This window comes from Paralichthys olivaceus, chromosome 1 (assembly GCF_024713975.1).
Source record: "Paralichthys olivaceus isolate ysfri-2021 chromosome 1, ASM2471397v2, whole genome shotgun sequence".
NCBI lineage: Eukaryota > Metazoa > Chordata > Actinopteri > Pleuronectiformes > Paralichthyidae > Paralichthys > Paralichthys olivaceus.
In genome coordinates, this window is record NC_091093.1 from 5,904,610 (window position 1) to 5,926,763 (window position 22,154).

The following is a 22,154-nucleotide window of genomic DNA, read 5'->3' on the forward strand; positions in this document are numbered from 1 at the left end:
GGTATGGAGGCAATAGGACTGTAACTTTTTATTCCACTTCAACCATTTATTTGAATGTGAGGGGTAAAGTTAATATTTTAACCATAATGACCTGTTCGAATCAGACCATCTGAAGTAGTTTGCCTCGTGATCCAGCAGAGGGTGCTCACTATCAGCTTGACCTATCGCATGCCCTCTTGACCTATCAGCAAGATAACGCAGAAAAGTTACATTGTTTTGCTGTGGCTATGCTGGAGACGAGCAAGCAAAGCCCTCCTGAGCAGACAATCAGGAGACCCTCACATCTGGGAAGTGTTGTGTGGATGTGTTTTGTGCTCTACACCATAGACAGTGTTACAAAAAAAGATTAGGCTGTTTTTTATATTTTACCTTCCCTTCAACAATTCTATGTGCTCACCTGTAAGCTATCCACCAGAGTGAGTCAGCAGAGGTGGAATCACAAATGAGCAGAGTGTTCAACCTTGTCTAACAGCACACAGGCATAGGGGTATTCCAATATATTCAAACAAATTGCTTGTCACATCAAATTTGTTAAAACTTGATTTTTAGAAAAAAAATGACATCGCTGAAGATTTATGGACTTTTTCATTCTGTCCAAAACTGAATTTTAAACTCTATGGGCACACACACAATCCCCTACTGAAACAAAAGGGCTAATCTGCCTATAATCTTCCATCCAGTAACAAAACTACAGCACGTTAGACAATGACAGAACTGGCAGACAGACAGGATGAGTACAGAAGTGAAGGTAACACAAACAGGATTTTGATAAAAGGTGATTGTGAGGTCACACAGTAACATCAAGCAGGCACTGTGGCTGTCCTAGTATCATAACGAGTCACCAGTAATCCTGTTAGACCTGTATGATTGCTGCAGACCAACACGACCATCAAAGCCAGCTAATCCCATAAAGCCTCAGCTCGGAAGAAAAAGGCGAGCGGGAACGAAGCTGTCACGTTGTGAACTGCCAAGATGGCCTGAATCAAAGGCTTCATGAGGCCCGATTATCTCTTCCAAACTATTCCTTTGAAATCATTTAATTTGCATAATTTTGAGGCGAGATTCAAATTGCCGTCATTCCAAAAAAGCTGTTCCCAGACAGCTGCTACATTTTTTTCTGCAAAAGCAGCGCAATTTAGCTAAATATCTTTGGCCATCACAGTGCAGTGATTAGCACTGACACACTCTCAAAGCAACGAGGATCCATGGGTTTTAATACTGGTTTGCCTGGGGTCTTTCTGTGTGCAGTCTGCATGTCCTTCCTGTACCTGTGTGGGATTTCTCTGCCTTCCACTCATTGTCCAATAACATGCAGGGCTGGTGAATTGCCCTTGAATGTATAGCTACATATACAATCATATGTTTTAGCTTTACAACTAAGACAATCTCCTTCCGGATCAGAAGAAATCTCCATCCATAACACATCTTAAGGTTCAGAGTGTAAGATTTAGGGAAAAGGGATCTATTGGCAGAAACTGAAGATAAAATAATCCTCGTGGTGTTTTCACTAATGTGTAACCATCTAAATTGTGCAAATTGTTGTTGGGCCGTTTATATCAAAATATTTTTTATTTACATCAATGTTTTTTTGACAGTCTTCCAAACTGGACAAACTCAACACCTTTAGAGTTTTGATGACGATTAAAGGCTACCACAGGTTCTCTTTCATGTTTGGAAGGGGAGGGTGAGGGGTGTTCAGCAGCAACATGCAACTTCACCACTAGATATCACTAAATAAACACTGAACCTTTAATTTGCATGTCACCTTGGACATACACCAAGCATGCCCATGCGGGTGTAAACAGGAAGCTAATTGTCTACTTGTCAGGTGATTGTTTTAAGCAGCATGAAATTCTCTTTGAGTTTCGCTTCTCTCTTCTCATGCTCCTCACAGCAGACTGCTCACTCCCCCGCCCATCCAGAAAACTCTCCTGCACATGATCAGAAGGCAAGCCTCAACATTTGTATTCGACTCGAAAAGAGGTAATTTCCACCGTGTTTTAAGCCTAAATGTCCCCTATCTGAGGTTGAGGTGCATTCAAGGACTATCGGAAATGCTAACATCCGCTAGCTTGGCCACTTCCTGCCGACTTTTATGAATTGAACATTTGAACATTGATTTGAAGGAGATTTGAAAATATAGAAATATATATTGTGGATTGCGATATAACCTTAATGTATATCGCCCAGCCCTAGGTAGTTGAGTTGTGAGTTGAAAGGACCAATCAGAAACCAAATTCAGTGACTGTGTTGTTGTTTCCAAAGACCTCTGTTTCTGCCCATCCAGACTTATCTAACGAAAACATGTCCAGTAGCGTATTTCACAAAGTGTGGACGCCAGGTGTTAATGTCGCAAAAGTGTTTCATTTTAAAACAAAGACACTGTCATGTGGATGTAGCCTATGTGTCAACCATGGTGTAACCTGCGTTTTACGTAGCATCAGCTGGGATTGGCTACAGCCTCCCTGTGACCCTCAAATTATAAGCAGCATAGCTGATGGATGGATGGTTGAATGGATTTGGATAACTTCCTACCTACACATGAATTTCTGCGTTCAACCCTGTATTGAAACCTTAGGTAGTGCTGTGATCTCATTAGAAAATGTGTCAACACAATGTCCTCATACAAATTATTTTTCCATTAATACTACCACTTTTTGAAATTGTTAAATGTTCTTTGTAATTGGCCTTTTTCTGAAGTTAATTAATTTTTCTTTGTTCTTAAATTTAGAGTTGAGCTTTTTATCTACTGCTCAGTATCTTTCGATGCTTTTTCTAGCTGTGTTTATACAAGTCTATATTGTAAAATTATTGCTTTCAAAAATTCAGGTGATGATGTCTCGAATGTTTCTACCCATAACTATACAAAATCACAAATGATTTAAAAACAACTTTTTCAACTTTAGATTAACAACAAGAACTCTCAAGACAATCCGAACCTAGAACGACAGCACCGATCTGGCCCTCTGTATCATGAGTGCATACACACATTTAAAGTATAAGCTAATACCGCTGTCATACTCTACCACTGGGGAAAGATGCGTCCATAATTGAGGTATATAAATGTGTTTGTGTGGGTGGGTGGGGTTGCATAACAGCAACACGGATATAGAGCTCTAAGTGGTATGTCATGTCGCCGGGTAATTAAAGACATTCTAACTGTGAAGGCTAGAGCTGCTGCTACACAAAGCATCGGAAAACACATGGCAGAGGGAGACAGAGAAAGAAAGCGAATGATAACAGATGCTCAGGTCATCCAGTTTTCAAGGTGCAGCTGAATGTAAAACAGGCTTACAAACAAAATCACTACAAAGCAAAAGCATGCTAATCCTTTAATTGCAAGAGAGGCAATCTATAATCACTTAATTATTTATTTTGCCTTCCTTCGCTCTGACACTCTCAGATTTTTCTCTTTTGTTAAATTTCCTTTTCCCTAACAATCACACTTCAAAAAGCACATAGTCGCACCCATATGAACAAGTACATGATGAGCAGCCGAGCAGCATAAACACATGAACACCCACCCCCACACTGTATGGCTGATTTCTGCACATTATTAAAATATTTGTGCGCACATCTGCATGTGAATTACTTTGTCATCAGGTTGTGATCCAGCCAATCATCTTCAATCAGCTGCTCCTTTCAAACTAAGACAATAATTGCAAGTGTGACTGTTGCTAATAGCAGGGTGTTAGAGCAACAGATGCTGCAGCTCAAGTATACTGAAACAAATAGCACAACAAGGTAAACTGCAACAAAGAACTGAGTTGATACTGTTGGTCTCTGTGCTGTTTCTGTTCAGACTGATACGAGCAAGGAAGGTTGTTTTAGAGAAAAAAAAAAACACTTTATACCTTTATATCTCAACTCACCAAAATCCTCTAATATCACCTAATTAATAAGTCATTGCTCATTTATCAATCCCTTCTATGTTTATCATAAATGTGCTTGTATGGTTAAATTGTGGATACCCGACCCAAGGCTCGGGCCAGGTTTGGACAAAGACTTTGAAATGATTTCTGTTTCTGGTCAGGTTTGGACACAAAAGACAGAATGCCTGTTGGGTTCAGGTTGGGCTCGGTTAGTTTTTTTTAAGGATTAAACAAGTTTGGACTAAAGATTCCAGCCCAAGCCACACTCTGCTTGTACCTGCCTAAAATGACGAGACACTTCATAAAGAGTCATTGTGACAACAGCTAATGAGGAACATTTTTAGTTCCATCTTGACTCGGTGCTGTAACTAATCTGTATGTAATTTTTACTGCACGTTCAAACTAAACCATGTTGTATCCCACACAGTGGGGCGGTGCAACAGCTGCTTATTTACTCTGCCTGCACACTATAGAGAAACTATTTCCAGTTGCACAGGAGTAAATAAACTGTTTGTTTCTTGTCTTGGTACTGTGTGCTTCTAGAGTCAAAAAAAAACATTAGTGCTCATGATTTTAAGGATTTCTTAAAAGTCCATTTCAATTAATCCTTGGGAGATTTGGGAGAGCGCATTGGTGAGCATTAGAGAAAGAGAAACCTCAAGTTATTTCAACAAGTCAGCTCACCTACGGAGGACATGTTTGGGATAATCAAAGTGAAATGCAAAAGAACAGTGTATTGCACTTCCTAATTAAAACATTTAAATAAAGTGAGGTAATCCAAGTTAATACCAAGGTTTAGACTGCTTAAGAGAAGAGAAGAGAAGAGAAGAGAAAAGAAGAGACAGTGGGAAGATGAGTGGCCCTTGAGTTATTCATAGCCTCTCCATCAGATTTGTTAAGGGGATTGGAAGCAATTTAAAGGCCTCCGCTGACTGTTTGACTGGAGCAGCATTATGTCTCTCTATTCCATTATGTTGAGCCGCAGTGTGGGGATAAAGACCAGGCTTCCTATTAGCCTCTGTATAAACAGATAGGGTGATGCTAGGCGGGTGCTAAGCCTCGGCGGAGCAGGGGAACTCTGACATTGAGAAGAATAGACAGTAGCAGGAGAGAGCCTATACTATCTCCTTGCTTTGTCTCACTATCACTTTCCCTCTATCTGTGTCTCTCTGCACACGCTGACCCTCTTATCTGCAGCACTCTGACTGTAGCATCACTGCTGTGGATCAAGAGTTTTGTGGCTCAGGAGTTCAGACAGACAGAGAACAGTCACAGGTCTCTACCAAAACTCAAACTACAGCAGTGGAACTTGGTAGATAAGACTTATATAAGAAAGTTTATTTCACTAGATTTGTCAGCTCAAAGAAAGCCAGGCCTATATTTTCGGAACCAGAATGAAGTCCGTAATTTATCATTAAACTTTCGAAAGGTTTGATGGATAACTTCAAATCCTGGTGCGATTTCACCTGACTGTGGTCATTTTTTATGCAGTGATTTACCACCCTCCATCCTGTTATATTCAATCATATGGAATCACATTATTAAAGGGCCTATATGTGAGTTTTTGGGATTGATAGAATTAGCAGAAAATATTGCATCTTAATTAAACTAATTAAACTAGCCAAGCCGTCTCCAGTGGAGGAAAGCAACCCTTGCTTCAATTTCTATCATGTTTGCTTCTAACGTTCGCATACTACCGAGGTAGTCCCAGTCCATCCAGCCGGTTTGGAAATTATCTGGAAAATTTGGTCCAGACCATTTCCAGAGTTTGCACTTCACACAGCAGGGGATTGTCCAAGGCGGATGCATTCACAACATCCTGAACATTCAGAGGAGGGGTGGTGCCTGAACAGAGCATGCAGGAGGCATGGGGAACAACAAGGGGAGCAGGTAAGAGAATGAAGAGGGATTGTGTGTAGAGTTGTAGCTAATTGCTTTTGTTCACACTAGTCCCTGTTACTCCCATGCTTGCCTCTGTAGACATGCGCAAGTTCACACACATACTGAACACACTGTGTCAATGTCAACTTTATTTATATAGCACATTTAAAACAACTTGGTTACTATAGCATATGTTTACCCAAACTCTCCAATCCATGTGACCTTTGCCTTTAGCACTGTCAAAACTGCAGGCCTTATTGTTGTTGCAGTCATTTTATTCTGCCACACTGGGCTTGTGAGCTTAATAAGCAGCTTATTAAAAGCACTGGTGGGCTTTTATGGAAGTGTCAGGGCTTGTTTCAGCCACAGCACTGAGTCACAAGAAAAGACAAGTCAATGAGTCAAGCAAGGCCCGTTCACTGTATACATAACACCACATATACGGTATACTCATACTCTTCATACAAGATACCATTTTAATTGGCGTCAGAAAGTAGTCGGATCCCTTCAGTTTTTGCACACTTTATTGTGTTGTAGATTTAAAGGCTATACACAATATTCAACCAAACCATTCACTGCCGCTAGTACCAGCTTCTCAGACGAAAACAAAAGCATCGTCGGCCACTTTTCTGTCCTCTGTTTGGTCACAACTCCCTACCACCATCTTCTCAGCAGAGTGTTGTGTGGCTTGGAGAAAACGCTTGGTGAAAATGGCACACATTCAGAAGAAACAACTCAATAAAGTTACCCTGCATACAGGAGAGCAAACAAAAAAATACATCCAGCTAACCGCTGTGCAGACTGGTAAAATGGATCAACCGCATCTCGTCATGGGTTGGTGTGCCTGTTTAAATCGCAGCCATTTTGACAACTTTGGGTGTTCTCAAACTGAGTAACCACACTTGGTCAGGGAGGCAACCAAGAACCCAATGGAGTCCCAAGGGCTTGAAAAGAAGGGCAGCAACTGGATGAGCTGAACAGCTCCCCTACATCTATCCAAACGTTGAAAACCAAATCAGCAATGTTGCAAATATCAAACATAATAATAGATGAACAAATTAACAATGCACCCCCACTGAGCAGGACAGCAGCATGCATTACTTAGAAAGGGATCCAAAATTCAATCAAAATATAAATGGCCTTTTGTGTTGCATATATGGTCTGTATTTATATAGCTATTTTCTAGTCTTGATGACCACTCAAAGTGCTTTACAGTTTAATGGTTTTCTTACTCTTTGTAAATATCACAGCAGTGCTTTTAATTAGCCTCAAGTTAGCAAGCAAAAGCAAGTGAATTTCCTTCATTCTGTGAAGTCCTGCTCCTCTATACTCTGAATGGCTATAGTTCGTTACAGTTATGGTAAAATGGTTGGAAAACCAATCAAAGGCAGAGTGTGGAAGGATCTTCACAGAATACATGGCAGGTGTCAATTTCGGATGAGGAAACTGTCACGCATAGTCAGTGAGCCATAACAATATCATAAAATCCTTTTAAACATCCCCTCTCTGGTTCTCTCCTAGTTTTCCTTTCTTCTACTCCTCCTTTAAGCAATTATCCAGTCCCTGTTCGTTGTTTCTTTTGTCTAGACAGGGATATCTGAAGTGAACAACAAGAGTAACAGTAGCATTGCACCCCCATCCTTGTACCTGTAAAAGCCCTTGCAGCAGCAGTAGCTGTGGTTTATGCAGGCTGCAGTGCAGAGTAGATCTGACAGCCAGCACCATGGCTGCGGCATTAATGTCTGATCCACTGTGTGTGTTTGTGCATGTGTACTGTCACTTCACTCATCATCACCACCCTCCAAGCCGGTTGAGTTCAGTGTGCGTGTGTGTTGGTAGGGCAACATTAAGTGAATTTTATGCAAAAATAAATAAATAAAAGTGCAACATGGGAGGACAAAAAAGCAACAAAAATGAGGAAAAGAGAAACACTGTGATAAAGTGATAGAAAAAAAGAGAGTGGTACGGACAGATAGACAGGGAGGCAGAGCTGATACTCTCTTTTCTTCATGTCCCTAATGCCCCTGAGCAGGTTATTTGTTAGCCTGTTACACAGTGAACAAGCTGTGACTCCTATCCCCCATTGGTTGTCAAAGAGACACACGTAGAAATGCACAAACAAGCACACAAGCAGACACAAAGTTGTGTGCTCCATCCCCTCGGGGCAGCTGGGGAGATGGGCTCAAGGAAGGCCACCATGCCCACTGATCTCATTGCGCTGTTTGTGGAAGTTAAGGGACAACTGTCCACTTGTGTGTGTGTGTACTTAAGTTGCTGTGTGTCAGGGCATTTGAATGAGTCTGACCGTAACAAGGCAAAATAACAAGAATGAGAGCACAGCAAAATCTTTGCGCTTGCACTTGTATCTTCTTGTGTTTGTGTATCTTGTGTATATTTGTCCATAGTCCTGCCATAACCCATCCTGCAGCATATCAGTCAAGTCCTCTGTGTTTGTCTGTTTGCATCGATTTGCTCCCTCCGTCTGTAACCCTCGTACTGATCCATGCCTCAGCTGGACAGCGAGAAGGCCTTTGGCATTCTGAGGGAATGTCACAGCCGTCACAAGTGAAACAGATACTTTGCCTCGAAGCAGACATTGGGGGTTGCAGCACTAACAGCAAGGAGTGAGCAGAGAGATGCAAGGCAATATGATTAGTCAAATATGCAGACCTTCAAGTCCAATCTATTGATATCTGCTGCCTGTTCCAATACCAAAATAACAAACTGATACCGGCTGAACTTCAGTTCTTCCAAACAAGCAAAGCAACATCATTAACAATATGTCCAGTGATCCCACAAGCTGATAATGCCATTCACAACAACTCTGTTATTCATATGACTGGTTAACAGACAAACTCCTTTCTCAAAGAGAGAAGGCACAATGGCACAGCTGCCACGATTAGTTTCTGCAATCAATGAAAACATCCATCCATCCATATCCTTTGAGGGTCAATAACAACAACACAATTCATTACACCAAAAGTTTTCCTTCAATATCATTAGTTGCTGCATCATGACGTCAGTCGTTGGTAAGGAGGCTTCCAAAAGTGAAGCCAAAGCATCTTGATTGCTTAAATGAGGGCTGGCTACAGTATAGTTCATAAAACCTGCCTCCTCCATGTAAGTGAACGAGACATGGACTAAACTAAAAAGTCAAAATACACATAATCCCAAAAGATTTTATCTGTCAGATTAGGTATTTCGTAATACGAGTTATAGTGTTTATTTTTCCAATAAAATTGGTCCTAGCTGCTTATTTGATGGTATAAAAATAGGGTAAAATATCACGGGTGACAGCTGAGAGCCTCAGACTGTCTTGTGATTGGTTGACCTTGTGCATAGGCAGGACCTCAATACCACTGCTCCATCCTCTGATCGCTACTCTGCCAACTCCACTTTAAATTAAGTCATGGGGGCGCAAGATGGCAGCATTCGTATCCAGGATATATGCCTTCATTATTGGTGGAAGGAAGTGGAGACTCATCTATATATACAGTCTTTGGTTGGCTCGTCAGTACTTAGTCTTAGAATGCCAGTTGCAGCAGAACCTGACTCAGCTAAGTATAAGGTACTTCAAATTATCACAAAGCAAAAGTTTTGATGGCATAGCACAACAGCACAAGTGGGAAAATTCTGACTTTCGAGCCCTACTGTATCTATAAGGCAGGCAACAGGGATGCATGGAATACATAATGCAGGTGTGCTGAGGTGCAGCATATGAACAAAAGGTTGGACTATGACCTTGTATATCAGCATGACAGTGAGTATTCCCCCTCCAGCCTTCGGTAAAAAAAATAAATAAATAAATAAAAAACAGCATCTCCTCCAGGTCCTTTGTACCTGCAGGCTAGAATGCCCTGTGCAAACCTCTATATAAAACTATGTTTTAAGATAAGACTTAAAATATGATACTGATTCTACAAAGCTGGGATACTCAGGAAGGTCATCCCCCAGCTGTGGAGGCCTGGAAGCAAAAGCTTGGTCACCTTTGGCCTTTCACAGTGAAAGTTTAGAGGTGTCAGCCCAAAGACCTCAGGTTGCAGAGAAGACATGCAAGGAATACACGGAGTGAAAAATAAGAGGACACCAAGTCTATACAAAGCTAACAGCTTAAGTGTGTAAAATGTAGTGCTATCTAGTGGTGAAGTTGAAAATTGCGACCTTCTCTTCCAAGACTGTAGCAGAACCTGCGGTGGCTTTCAAGTACCATCAAAATTCTAAAGGTTTAATGTTTGGTTCGTGCATTCAGGGCAACTTTAGAAACATGGCGGTGCAACATGGCAGACTACATGTATAAGGAACCACTCCCTAAGGAAATATGAAGGGTTCAATCAAAGATAACAAAACACAATGATTATTAGTTTCAGGTGATTATACACTAATGAAAACATAATTATATATTTTATATTATTTTCTGTCAATAATTCCTCCTAAATCATAGATAATGGACTTTTAAAGTAATGAGTAACACCATGAAAAGACCAATGAAAAGATGGTTTCGATCCAATATTTTCTTAATGATTGTAGCTTTCTGAAGAGTTACAGTCATTCTGCCAAGAAAGATAAAGAGGCCATTAAAGCAGTGACAGCAATATTAAATTAATGCATCTGTAATTTGTACTGCAGAAAATTATTATTGATTATATTTTTGTAATGTTCCCTCAAAAGGTTTTCAATAGGTTCCTCAAAATTTATAGCGAAACGCACAATGTCAGAGTGTCCCTTTCAAAGGTGTAGGACAGAGGGAAGTGAGCAGGCTGGAGCCAAATCTTCACTGGCCACCTCTGCTGATATGTGGCCCTGTCCCTCTGCTAGCAAGGAAGCAGCCGACTGTGAAACGAGCTTTTCCAAACTTGCCCAAAGCCCATGGAGACGATTTACTATAGTGTCAAAGCATGGAGCAGAAGAAAAGCTTTAAAAAACATATATTTGTACTGCTACCTTGTCGGCTGGGGGAGAACAGTTAGGATAAGATGTGCCATTACATACACTTCATTTTTTAATGCAGTGAAATATGTCAGTCAATCTTTAACCCTCAGTTAAAAAGTCTGACAAAGGCTGAGAGGTTGAGAGATTTCTTCAAACATAGTTCTCTCTTTCTTATTTTCCCCACAGGCTACAACATGGCTTGCTTAGTAACTCTGTCGTAACACTTTCAATAAAACATGAATGCTGTGCATCAATGTCATGGGAACCGCACTGCTTTGTATGAATACACAAATTCTTACTGCTTACACACTGATGTAAACTCAGACATGCAACTTAATGTCTCACAAACTTGTACAGGAAAATCATTAAACTGTGGCAAACACCCTGATGTTCAAACAGTCACATTAACACACCCACAGGCCTCCCTCACACACAAACACAGACATACACACTCATGCACACAAATGCTCAGATAAATGCAGAATCCAGGCTGGGAACAAAGTGCACAGAATAAATCCGTCTCTGAGCCAATACGTCGGCCTACTCCACACTGAGTGACTTCCACACTGATCTATCAAAACGACTCATTCACAAACATGGCAAAACACCCCAGCAGAGAATGGAGCTATGCTATTCCCGGAAAAAATAATCTCATAAAACCATTACAGGGAACAACGTAGGTGCAGTAGCTACGGGGAGGATTATGGCCAAACCCTCTCAAACACACAAACACATACACTTCTCATCCTATTTTGTTCAACACAACACTCTTTATGCTGCACATGTGCAACTGTGTGAATAGAAAAAGGTTCACAATACTCTTGTAACAAGCAAAGGAGAGCTCATTCTATGGACTGGAACAAAGTGTGTCTGCGTACTTATATCTGTGTATGCGCGTTTGTGTGCCAACATCACAAGTGACTTGCATTGTATTACCACTGAATACACTGATATGTCTGTTTGTGTATTTGTGGAAAGTAATTAAATGTATAGAGGGCACAGTACAAATAAAGATTCTTGTAGAAACACACATACCTGGCTTTGCATCAGAATAGACACATAAAAACCTGAATTAGAGCAGACTGGATTTATAGTGCTTATCAAGCAACCATGTTTTTGTAAAAACATACAAAAGAAAAAATGTGTTGTGTGTTTCATTCATCATACTTTCTGTTGGTCTTTGTCACCTATACCTTGCATGTGAAGAGTCAGAACCTGTAGGTGTGAGGCAAGTTTTTGAGGCCGGAAGCCTGAATTCTGTTTCCAGTTTGATCAATCAGGTTTGAGCAGGCTTTAGTTGCTTGCAGGTAAACAGTCCGTGTGGAGCGCGGAACACATTGACTAAAATGCATCAGCTTTTGGCTTTCTAATTTATCTGCAATCATATGTTGTTTATAGAGATAAGCCAAAATGTTATCTAGACCTAAAACACCTATAAAATGTAACACTGCTGGTGAATGTGGAGAAACTTTCGATTTGTGTGATACAGAAACTTGTTGGACTGTAAACAATGTACGGCCAACGAGAAGACAGTCTTGGCCCAAAATGCTCCCCGTTGACCACAGAGGCTTATTCATCATGAGAGGCGATGGACTCTGAGATTGCTCACAATGCAACATGCTCATGTTTAACACGTTTTGGTCTTTTGCATGACAGAATCTACACAAAGGTTTTCCTCTGAAAATTTGATTGTGTGCACCAGTCCATCTATAGATGTAGAGATATTTTACTGGATGTTTTAAAAATACTGGTGGTGACTGTGGAGAATATAACTTTTAAGTCGACAAACACTATGAGCACCATGTAATACCTTTAAAGGTCCAGTGTGAAAGGTTTAGGTGAAATTTAATCCTCATGATTTTTTCACCAGTTGGTTTCATCTAAATTGTATGAATTGTCGTTTTCTTTACTCCAGAAAAGGCCCTTTATATTTAAATACTTTATATTTACATTGAGGGGGTCTCTCTACGGAGGCTGCCGTATTTTTTACATTAGTCCAGACTGGACAAACTAAACACCTTTTGAGTTTTATGAGAAGTCATTAAACACTGTGTGCACCATTTTCAGTAAACATCTCTTGTTCACAGCTTTAGTTGTCCTAGTTTTAGCATGACCATTGTTTGGAGCAATAACACACGAACATGATTGCAATGTGCTCATAGGGAGTTGCAGGACACATCCAGGACAGTTACGAGCATCTGCCCCAGGTTCTGAAGGACAGTAAATAATGTCAGACCAGGTGTAGCCTAGAATGGAAGATACGCACACACATTTTTGTCCTGCACGCACGCACGCACGCACGCACGCACGCACACACGCACACACACACACACATTCCCTTGCACAAACACACGCATTTTGCTGTCAAGGTCAGGAAGAGCTCTTACCTCTCCCACACTGACTAAAACCATACATGGAGTTGTTATTGCGTTGAAACTAAGGATGATTCACTGTGCATGACGTGCAAGAGGAAATAAAAACATAACTGGAGTTAGGTAGAGATGGAGACACGAGGTTCAAGGTAAAGATGGTACCACATCGCCAAAGGAGGGACCAAGCAAGGAGCGGCTAGTGCTCTTGGTTTTTTCAAGTGCCAAGAGGCCAGGACTCTGCCTGTGCACTAACAAGGGAGAGTCTAAACCATGGCTATTCCCCGCCCTTATTGACAAATCACGTTAATTCTCAAAACTGTAATGCCAAATGTACGGAACGACTTTTCATGACTCTGGGGGACTTACAGCCAGGTTGTGTGAGGATGCCCATTGCTATGTAATGCCTTTTCATTGTTTGGTAATAAATGTTCATTGATCGTACACAAATTGACTCTTATATCTCGGGAAAAGCGAGCGCGACATGACCATAATTGTCTCCATATCAAAAAGATATACTATATGTGTCAAATTTCATGGCAATCAATTGACAGAATATTTAACTAAAAGCAAAAACTGACAACATCATGGTGCAGTTACAAACCAGGGGAGCAGTCATTGGGTTTTCCCCGATGGATAATGAATGTCTGTGCAATATTTATTTCAATAGCAATCCATTGAATAGATGATGAGACATCTGTGTCTGGAAACATTTATGGTGGACATGATGATCATTATCCATCGAGTCAATCTGTATTCACATCTAGAAACACATTTTATAAATCAACATGTCAGGGTGCAGGCAGGGTGACACTGGATACAGATTATTTATCTAATCCTTTTATAAAATCCCTCAGTGTAGGTTGCAGTAATTCAAACAGAAATTACTTATAGATATTTTCGACTGCCTTTTGTGTGTCAATATTATTTTGTTCTAGACAAGGAGAATTCATTTTGGAAAAGAACATGGGGAGACGTTGTAACAAAAGGCTACGGTCATAGCGCTGTGAGTATGAGAGAGGAAATGCTCTGCCTCATTTATTCCTATTATTCATTTATCTGCAAAAACACTTGTGCTTACCAAAATAAACACGGCGTCTCTTTTGCCTGTTTGACGCTGCGCCAACTTTCCTGGAGGCGGAGATGTTACAAACGAACCACACCTCAAAGGGCTGGCACATCGCACCAGGCACCCCTAACATGCCTGTGAGCTCACTCCAAATCTCTATAAATTGGGGGACATTAGAACGCAGGAACAGAAGCATATGCAACTGAAGTGTTAATGAAGATGTAGGCTACATGCAGCTGTGGAGGCTGAGGCTTCAGCACTGGGAGATGTTCGTCTCTGCTTTGGAATGTGTACACTGAAAAGACCGTTGTTCAAATACTTGAAAATAAGCCCAAAATTAATTATGCCTTCTATCCACACTATGCCAGCTTTTCCCTCCACTGAAAACGGAGTCTTCCAGAGTCCTCGCCCAAGTGGCTAAATTTGTGTGGATGGGGAAACTTATCAAAAACACAATAACTGGCTGAAATCCACATGAAAACATAATCCCTGTTTAACCGCTTCTTTTTCTTGAGCACCCTTGTTAGGTGTTCTCTTCTCCAACCACCATCACAACTGCATTATTAGTCAGACAATCAACAAACCTCTCTGACAGAGCTAGTTTAATTGGATGCAGCACACAGCATTATCATACCCGTTGCCTAGCAATGAAGCAATATGCCAAGATTCTTGTCTTTGAGCATGTTTTGCCCAAAATGGCATCTATAATTAGTTTGCAATTACTACCAATTGCAATCAAAGCAATTTTCTTAAAACAAGTTCTCATCGTGCTCCTCATATTTTCCTGAATAGCCGTCCTCTTTCTGAACTGATGTGATGTGACTCTTGTGAGTTACTATGATCCTGTGTACACAGATCTATTACTGGGCTATATTCCCAGTGTTTATCATTCAAATGATAAAGACATCTCCTCTGGTCATTAGTCAAATTGACGATGACAAATTATTGTAGCACCTACTCACATCAGCCATCTTTTCCATAAAACTACACCATCCAAAAAGCTAATTGGTTGTCACTTTGGAGAAAAGTCACCTGAACAGAGCAGTTACATCTACAGAACCACTTCAATGCTTAATGATGTCTTTGCTTTTCTGGTAAAAGACCAAGACATTATGGCAATATATTGAACATACAATGTTTATTCATGGTAACATTGTTTCTAGGTGCAACCTATAGCTAAGCAGTTTTTTTTTTAATGCAGGTAGACCCAGTAAAAACAGGTGATTGACTCATATTCTATTGCCAGTCTGGGTTTTTTCCCCAGTAATGTAGCTTTGACGTCATAAATGCATCAGAAACCAACAGGTCAGAAGTGGGAAACAAAACACACAACAGAACAAAGCCCAATAGAGACCAGTGACAATGTTATATTGGTTGCACTTTTATATTTTTTACTTCTGTCCCTCTTTCAAACTCAATGGTGACTGAATAATTTTGGATCACTTAGAAGTTCAATGCATGTCATAATCACACCAGAAAAGATGCAGGGTCAGCATTGATATAGAAGAACAAATGTGTGCATTCACACGGTTGTCATGTCAACATTACTGCAGTTCAGAGCCAGAGCCTTAAAAAAAAAAAAAAGTCTACTGGAAAGTAATTTGACCCAGATCACAAATAGTATCCATTCCCATTGCAGACAAAAGCCAGAGGTTAGCTGTTTTCTTTGTTTTTTTAATCACTGGGAAAGTAACTTTACAGAGGAAAATCAGCGAGTCATCTTCAAACCTTCTCTAACATGCATCTAACACTTTATCAATTCCTCTCTCCTGCCTTTCTTTACAGTCTTATGACTCCTGTCACTCAATTCATTTTTTGAATCAAGAACAAAAGTAATTGAACGAGCTGCAACAAAAAAGACCTTCTGTAGAGACCTGAAATGTGTGTGCACGGAGGCAAAAATAATAACTTGTTTTTGCAACAAAGCAGCGGTAACACAAGGCTGTTATGAATGCTTTGCTGTTACAGACAGTGGCTGGAGGAGGATGTAACAAAAGAGATTAGGAGCCATATGCAGTGTGCCGCTGCCAGGTTGGTTGGCTGGAGAGTCCGTAGTGGGCCAAAGAAGGCCTTGATGGCAGCCAGGAAATAATTCCAGACTTTCTTTCACTGAAAGCGTTAGTGAGGTCAGCCAGTACAGTATCAAAGGACTGTTTACAGCTATGACACTGGTCTGAGATTGGAGTTGGACATGGCCCTGAAAGTCTTTGGACCGCACAGACAAAATACCTCACTGTATAACTGGAGTGGCAGGTGCGAGAGTGGACACTCAAGACTTCTCAACATAAAAACTTTGCCGAAAATGAAGCAAAGTAATGCGGTTAAACAAGCCAAAAAAAGGCGATTGAATCCCAGTTTTTTACCCCTGGTGATGGATATTTCATGTCCCGAATGTGCTGGAAACTATTTCTCAGCACGTTGTCTTGCCAGTGTTGCATTTTGCAAGATACAAAGAAAAAAAAAAACACTGTTACACATTTTTTCCAAGATGCAAAAACAAGTACACAAACATTCATGGCCATTAACTCGCCACCAATGCATGCAGAAAAAGTGCTACAATCAATGTGTAGGCAGCCAAAATAAGGAAAAGAAGAAATTAGTATAATCACTTGAGTGTCATGTTTCCATCACTGCCAATCAGAGACAGAGCTGAAAAACCCAGATGTTACTGGGTGTTATTGGGTTTTCTGGCTACTGGAAAGGGGGGCTTATGATTCCAACTTAAATTGATCTTAAACTTACTAACTAGCAGGCCCCAGATTGTCTTCAAAACTTATCTTTCCCTGGATAAGCTGCACTGTGATGCTCCAGCAGGTGCCGCTTAGAGGAGCAGGTGGTCACAGCAGACAGTGAGCTGAGCTGTGCTGAAGACTTGCTCAACGCCTTGCTCACCCCGTCCCTCCCACCCTCCCTCGGCTCTTTATCTTTCCATCCATCCTTTTCTTTCAGACCATTCATCCAACCATTCATCCTCTCCACGACTCAGCTTAATTTCTCCCTCACTTCCTGCGTACTCTCCTCTTCTCTCTCGCTCCCAGCCTCCATCTGCATGCCCTCACATACAGTGGCAGCCAAGGAGTCTGACATCCACCAGATGTTTTTTTGCTCCTCGGGCTATGTTAGTCCTGTAGCACATTCACCCGCAGAGGACTAAAAATAACTGAACATACCTAAGAAGTCATAAGGACATAAACATCACGGTCAATGACTGTATGTAAAGATGGACGACTTGAAAGCTCCCCACTTGTTCTCCTCCTGTTGGCCCCCTGCAGTAAAGGTCACAAACCCCTTCTCCTGCATGTTAGTGGATGGGACGTGGGCCAATGCAATAAAAACTGTACGAAATGACTCAATTGAAACTGAGACTGACTGAGACTGACTCGTGATTGGTCAATTGTAGGCAGTGAAGGTCCATCTCCTGATTGCTACTGTACAGACTCCAGATGTACAAAATGGAGATTTTCACATCTGGGATGTTTTAGCTTCATTTCTGGATGGTAGTATTTGATTTCTGAAAGAAACATAATTCCTGTGTTTTAAATGTAATGTTGCATCTGCATCAGATTTAATATTTTTCTTTTGCTGCTGCACACACTCTAGCTCTAAATGATGTCATCGGCACAAGATGTGTGTGTGCATACGCATCGGTTAAGAATGGTAGGTCAAAGGTGATTTCCTACAGCAGACAAAAGCGAAAGAGGAAAGCTGACAAGCAGACCAACACTGACTGACAGATGAGTTGCAGTAAATCTCATTAAATACAAACCAGTGATGTCAGACCAACACAATCCAATCTCTTTTCAAACAAACCCCACAAAACAACCAAAATATTGCCACCATGTGTTTTTCTTCTTCAGACTCTCTCAAAAAGTTTATTGACAGTCTCCAAATCCCAATACTGATTAAATATGAATTAAAATCTGCTCTGGTTAAACTGTGACAGCCCTGGGAATGAAACCACAAGGCACAAAAAGATACCTGCAGTGAGTATGACATGACTAAATCCTCTCTGAATACCTTGAACACAAGGATTAGTTTCCAGAGGAAAGAAAAAATCCTACCATAAGTCTAAGTGACAGCGCTACACTTAGTGGGAAGGGCAGGAGCGAGATGCTGTAAAACAAGAACGGGGGGATTTCTCCATTCACTGGTTAGGAAAATGGCTCTTCCTTTCTCTCTTAGTCAACTTGAAAATTGTTGGCATCGAATATATGTTTTGGTCTCTTGTCTGGTTCCAGCTGTTTTTCTAGAAGTGCATGAGAAACTTTGTGGAAGGCACTTCATGAAGCAACGTCTGTGTATTTGCATAAAGTTTACAGCTTCATCACTTCTTCTTCTTATTGAGATCAGATTCGGTCTGGGGCAGAATTCATAAACCAGACAGCAACAGAAAATTAGGAAATCATTTCACCGACAAAAACCTGGATTTGTTAAAAGAAGCAGATCATGGATTTTTGTGTCGCACCAAGAAATAATGTTTTCGGCTGAAAGGAGACAGTCATCATGGCAATTTCCAATAAGCACGTACTTTTTGCGATGGTAATGGCTCAGAAAATGCTTGAGGTGATAGAAAGTGAAGAGAAACGTGGAAAGAAATTGCAAATGAGCTGCTAATTCACTCCCTTTAAGAAGACAATGAATCATTTTTGGACTGGCAATTATGCTTTACAGTACAATTTCCTCATAGTTTCACTAATTTAAATTATTTTCATAAGCTCAATTACAAGGTTTGATGACCAATTGTTTTATTTATAAAAATAACAAATAAATAGGGAGGTGTAGTTACACATTTTTGTACAGTATATCAGGAAGATGAGCAGGGAATGTAAAATAATGCATGATATTTAAAGCAAACGGGATATAAACTTAACGACTCGTGATGCCATTGACACAGGCTGGGATTTTGTTCTTCAGCTACAAATTTCAAACTACAGAGCAGAGACGGAGAATGACCTGCACCTGACCTGACCTGACAGATGTGCTCAACTCTGGAGAACTGCTCATCAGGGTGAGAGGTAGAAAATCATTTTTTGTACCATTATTGTGATAATATCTGCAGGTATCTAAGGTGATGTGTATCCAAGCTCACTTCATCAACCTGCCATCTTGAAAAGAAAACTCATTGTTTTCAAAGATTTCAGGCATAGTGGACCATTTGGACAGAGAATTAAAGAGCAAGAATTGCAGTAATTAGATTTAAGAATTGTATGTACTATTACATGACCTTAAGCTTGAACTCCAATGAACTAATTTCAAGTTGGATTATCAAATTCAAGAGACTAGAAAAGAGTTTTGGCTGTATTTTGCTAGAAATTTAAAGATTTGATTATATTCATCCCCGAAGAAGTACGCTGCAGAATCTAAGAGAATAGCACACTAACACATTTGTTCCTCATGAGTGGACTTTGCTTAAACATCACTGACTTACCAGCTGAGAAGTCCTTGTTGAGGTCAATGAAAGCATTAGAGTGAGGGTTTCGCATTTTGACAGGTGAAGTCAGCGCATTCTGCCACACTTGAACCCTAAAGGGCAGAAAAACCATCAGCAAGATGTAAAAGCTCCAAATGCAAGAAAGAACGAGAACCACACAAATACACATTCTGAATGATAGGTCAGTTTAAGGGTTGCATTACCTGTCGGTGAGATAGCAGACTTCAGTATGTGTCGAGTCTGTGACTCCAAAGATATCTGGGATCATGTCCCCATTGAAGCTGTGGGAGATTACATTTCAACAACACACTAAATTAAAACTTGTTATTTCATTAGATACTGTACAAACAAGACAATTGTGCAGAAAATACTTTTTAATGTTGAGTTTTTGTTCACACTGGGAGAGAGGTACACAGCTCTGGACCCAATGGTGGTGTTTTACTGGACTGCACTGTATTGAGTTGTTTGAAATAGACATTCCATAAATCTCTGTCTATCCGTGACTCACATATATCGATAACCGTTCATCTTAACGACTTCACACTTGGCAGTTGTATTGTTGAGGGCCCAAGGGGGTGCAGTGTTGATTTCAATATTCATATTTTGAATAAACAGACGATCAGTGCTCTATAGCAGCACGTCTTCGGTCACGACAATGGCAATGACAAATTATTCTCCAGTTTGGGGTTCTGCGAGTCTACCTTCACTGAACTTTTTTAGCCTCATACATAATAAAGTAGTAACTTTGTCTATTTTAATATTATCTGAAATGAGATACACAATTACAAAAAACTTACAACGGTTTTAATTTGATTGGAAACATGGATTTCTAAAAAACTTAAACATAGCCTGAATCATGAGCAACATATCTAAACTAGAGTTTATGTGAACATAATTCAGAGGGTTACTTACTCCATAACAAGGGGTTGATCTGTGAAGGTCTTGTTCAGTCTGAGCCAATCCATATCTGCAGAGGATGAACAGAGTGAACAGGCCATGAGTAAATCAGAGCTGGCTAAAGCATAAATATTCAACAATGTATCACTGTACACCTCACATGATAAAATCAATTAATAAATCATGTTAAGTCATTTCACAGATGTCTTGTTCTGGGATGAATAACAGTCCATACAGGCTGTGTTCTATTCAAGCCATGTCATTGTAACAGGGAGTTGGCATAAACAGTCCCAACACTGAAGAAAAAAAGATCCAGCCATCACTGAGGGCAAAATTATGACCAAGACTGAAACTGTGACACATACGTCCACAAACCCGAATCATGATACAGGATGAGGAAACCATGAGAGCAGGTTGTGCTCATTTTACAAATCTGATGTAGATCAATTATGTATCTTGACTCCTCACTGTGTTTGCACAAAGAAATATATATATCTGTATGTATAAGACCTTTGTTACCTTGCTATTGATGAAAATGACATTGCGATAATAACTACCTCTGCAAAGGTGGTTATGTTTTCATCAGTTGTTAGTTATTTATCAGTATTGAGATACAACTACTAAACAAGTTACCACTGAATTTAGTGGGAGATGTGGTATAGGTCAGGGAAGAACCAGTTTAATTGTGTTGCCGATCCAGATCAAGGGACAGATCCTAGAATTGTTGTCACTTTCTTTAACATTATGAGATTTTCCTTGATTTATCTGAGAACAATGTGTGAATCTTGATAAAAAATAATACATTTATGGAGGGTGTGTGCAATTTGGTGCAGATCCATATAAAAATCTGATCGAGTGGCTTTAAATGTGGTTTCATAGCGTGAAGGCTTTTTTCACCTGCTGTGTGGTAACACGTGGAGAGACACCTTTAACTCCTACATATATGAAGCTGAGCAATGTAGCATGGCCTTTATTTAAGGACACTGTTAGGCCTTAGCAGAGGTTAACTCTTATTCTAAATGATACCTTTTTAAAACCCAGCCCAACTGTATATTCTATAAATATTACAAATTGTTTGGCGTACTACTGCACATGCTGGTCAGTCTAATCAGCTAAAGATGAATAGCAACCCTGAGATTGCAGACCCCACCCAGGGCACAATTAGGTCAGAGGTGTGCAGCAGCCTCTCCCTGTCGAAGGTGTACCTAATGTCTGGTTGTTCCCCCAGAAGATGAAAACAGACGTTGCTCCTTTGGAGTTGGTCTGAGCCGTGAGAAGAACATCCATCTGTGAGTCTCCATCATAGTCTCCAGGAACCACGCTGGTGATGATGGTGTTACTGAAGCAGGAGGAAAGACTGTGTGTTAGTATGAGACTAATGGTCACATGGTGTCTTTACAAACATGTCCCTCCCACAGAGCAAACACAACCACCCTGTGAGGCAAGACACCTCCACTGTACCACGGGAAGGAAGCATGGAAACGAGGACATGTTTCAGAGCAAGTGTGAATGGAATAATAATACGATTGTGGAACCCATATGATTTACCTTGGCAAAGAGTTTTTAATGTTTTGGACTTTGGGCTTGAAGTAGGGTGGTTTCGAGTCAGCCAGGAATATGACCAGTTCAGATTCTGAAACAGGAGGAAGTCAACAACGCTGATATTAATGAAGTATTAGTGAATGAATTAAATGAACTGGAGCTTA

The 22,154-nt window shown here is 40.5% G+C and overlaps 1 protein-coding gene across 1 annotated transcript in view; it reads right to left on the reverse strand.

The window, feature by feature from the left end:
• The window catches only part of itfg1 (integrin alpha FG-GAP repeat containing 1), a 136,223-nt gene that overhangs the window by 113,477 nt on the left and 592 nt on the right, over nucleotides 1-22,154 (reverse strand). The window contains exons 2-6 of the mRNA XM_020080272.2: nucleotides 21,997-22,081; nucleotides 21,654-21,787; nucleotides 20,464-20,518; nucleotides 19,755-19,832; nucleotides 19,549-19,643 (exon numbers count right to left, since the gene is read on the reverse strand). Coding sequence (XP_019935831.2) covers nucleotides 19,549-19,643; nucleotides 19,755-19,832; nucleotides 20,464-20,518; nucleotides 21,654-21,787; nucleotides 21,997-22,081 — 447 coding nt within the window. The remainder of the gene's footprint in view (nucleotides 1-19,548; nucleotides 19,644-19,754; nucleotides 19,833-20,463; nucleotides 20,519-21,653; nucleotides 21,788-21,996; nucleotides 22,082-22,154) is intronic.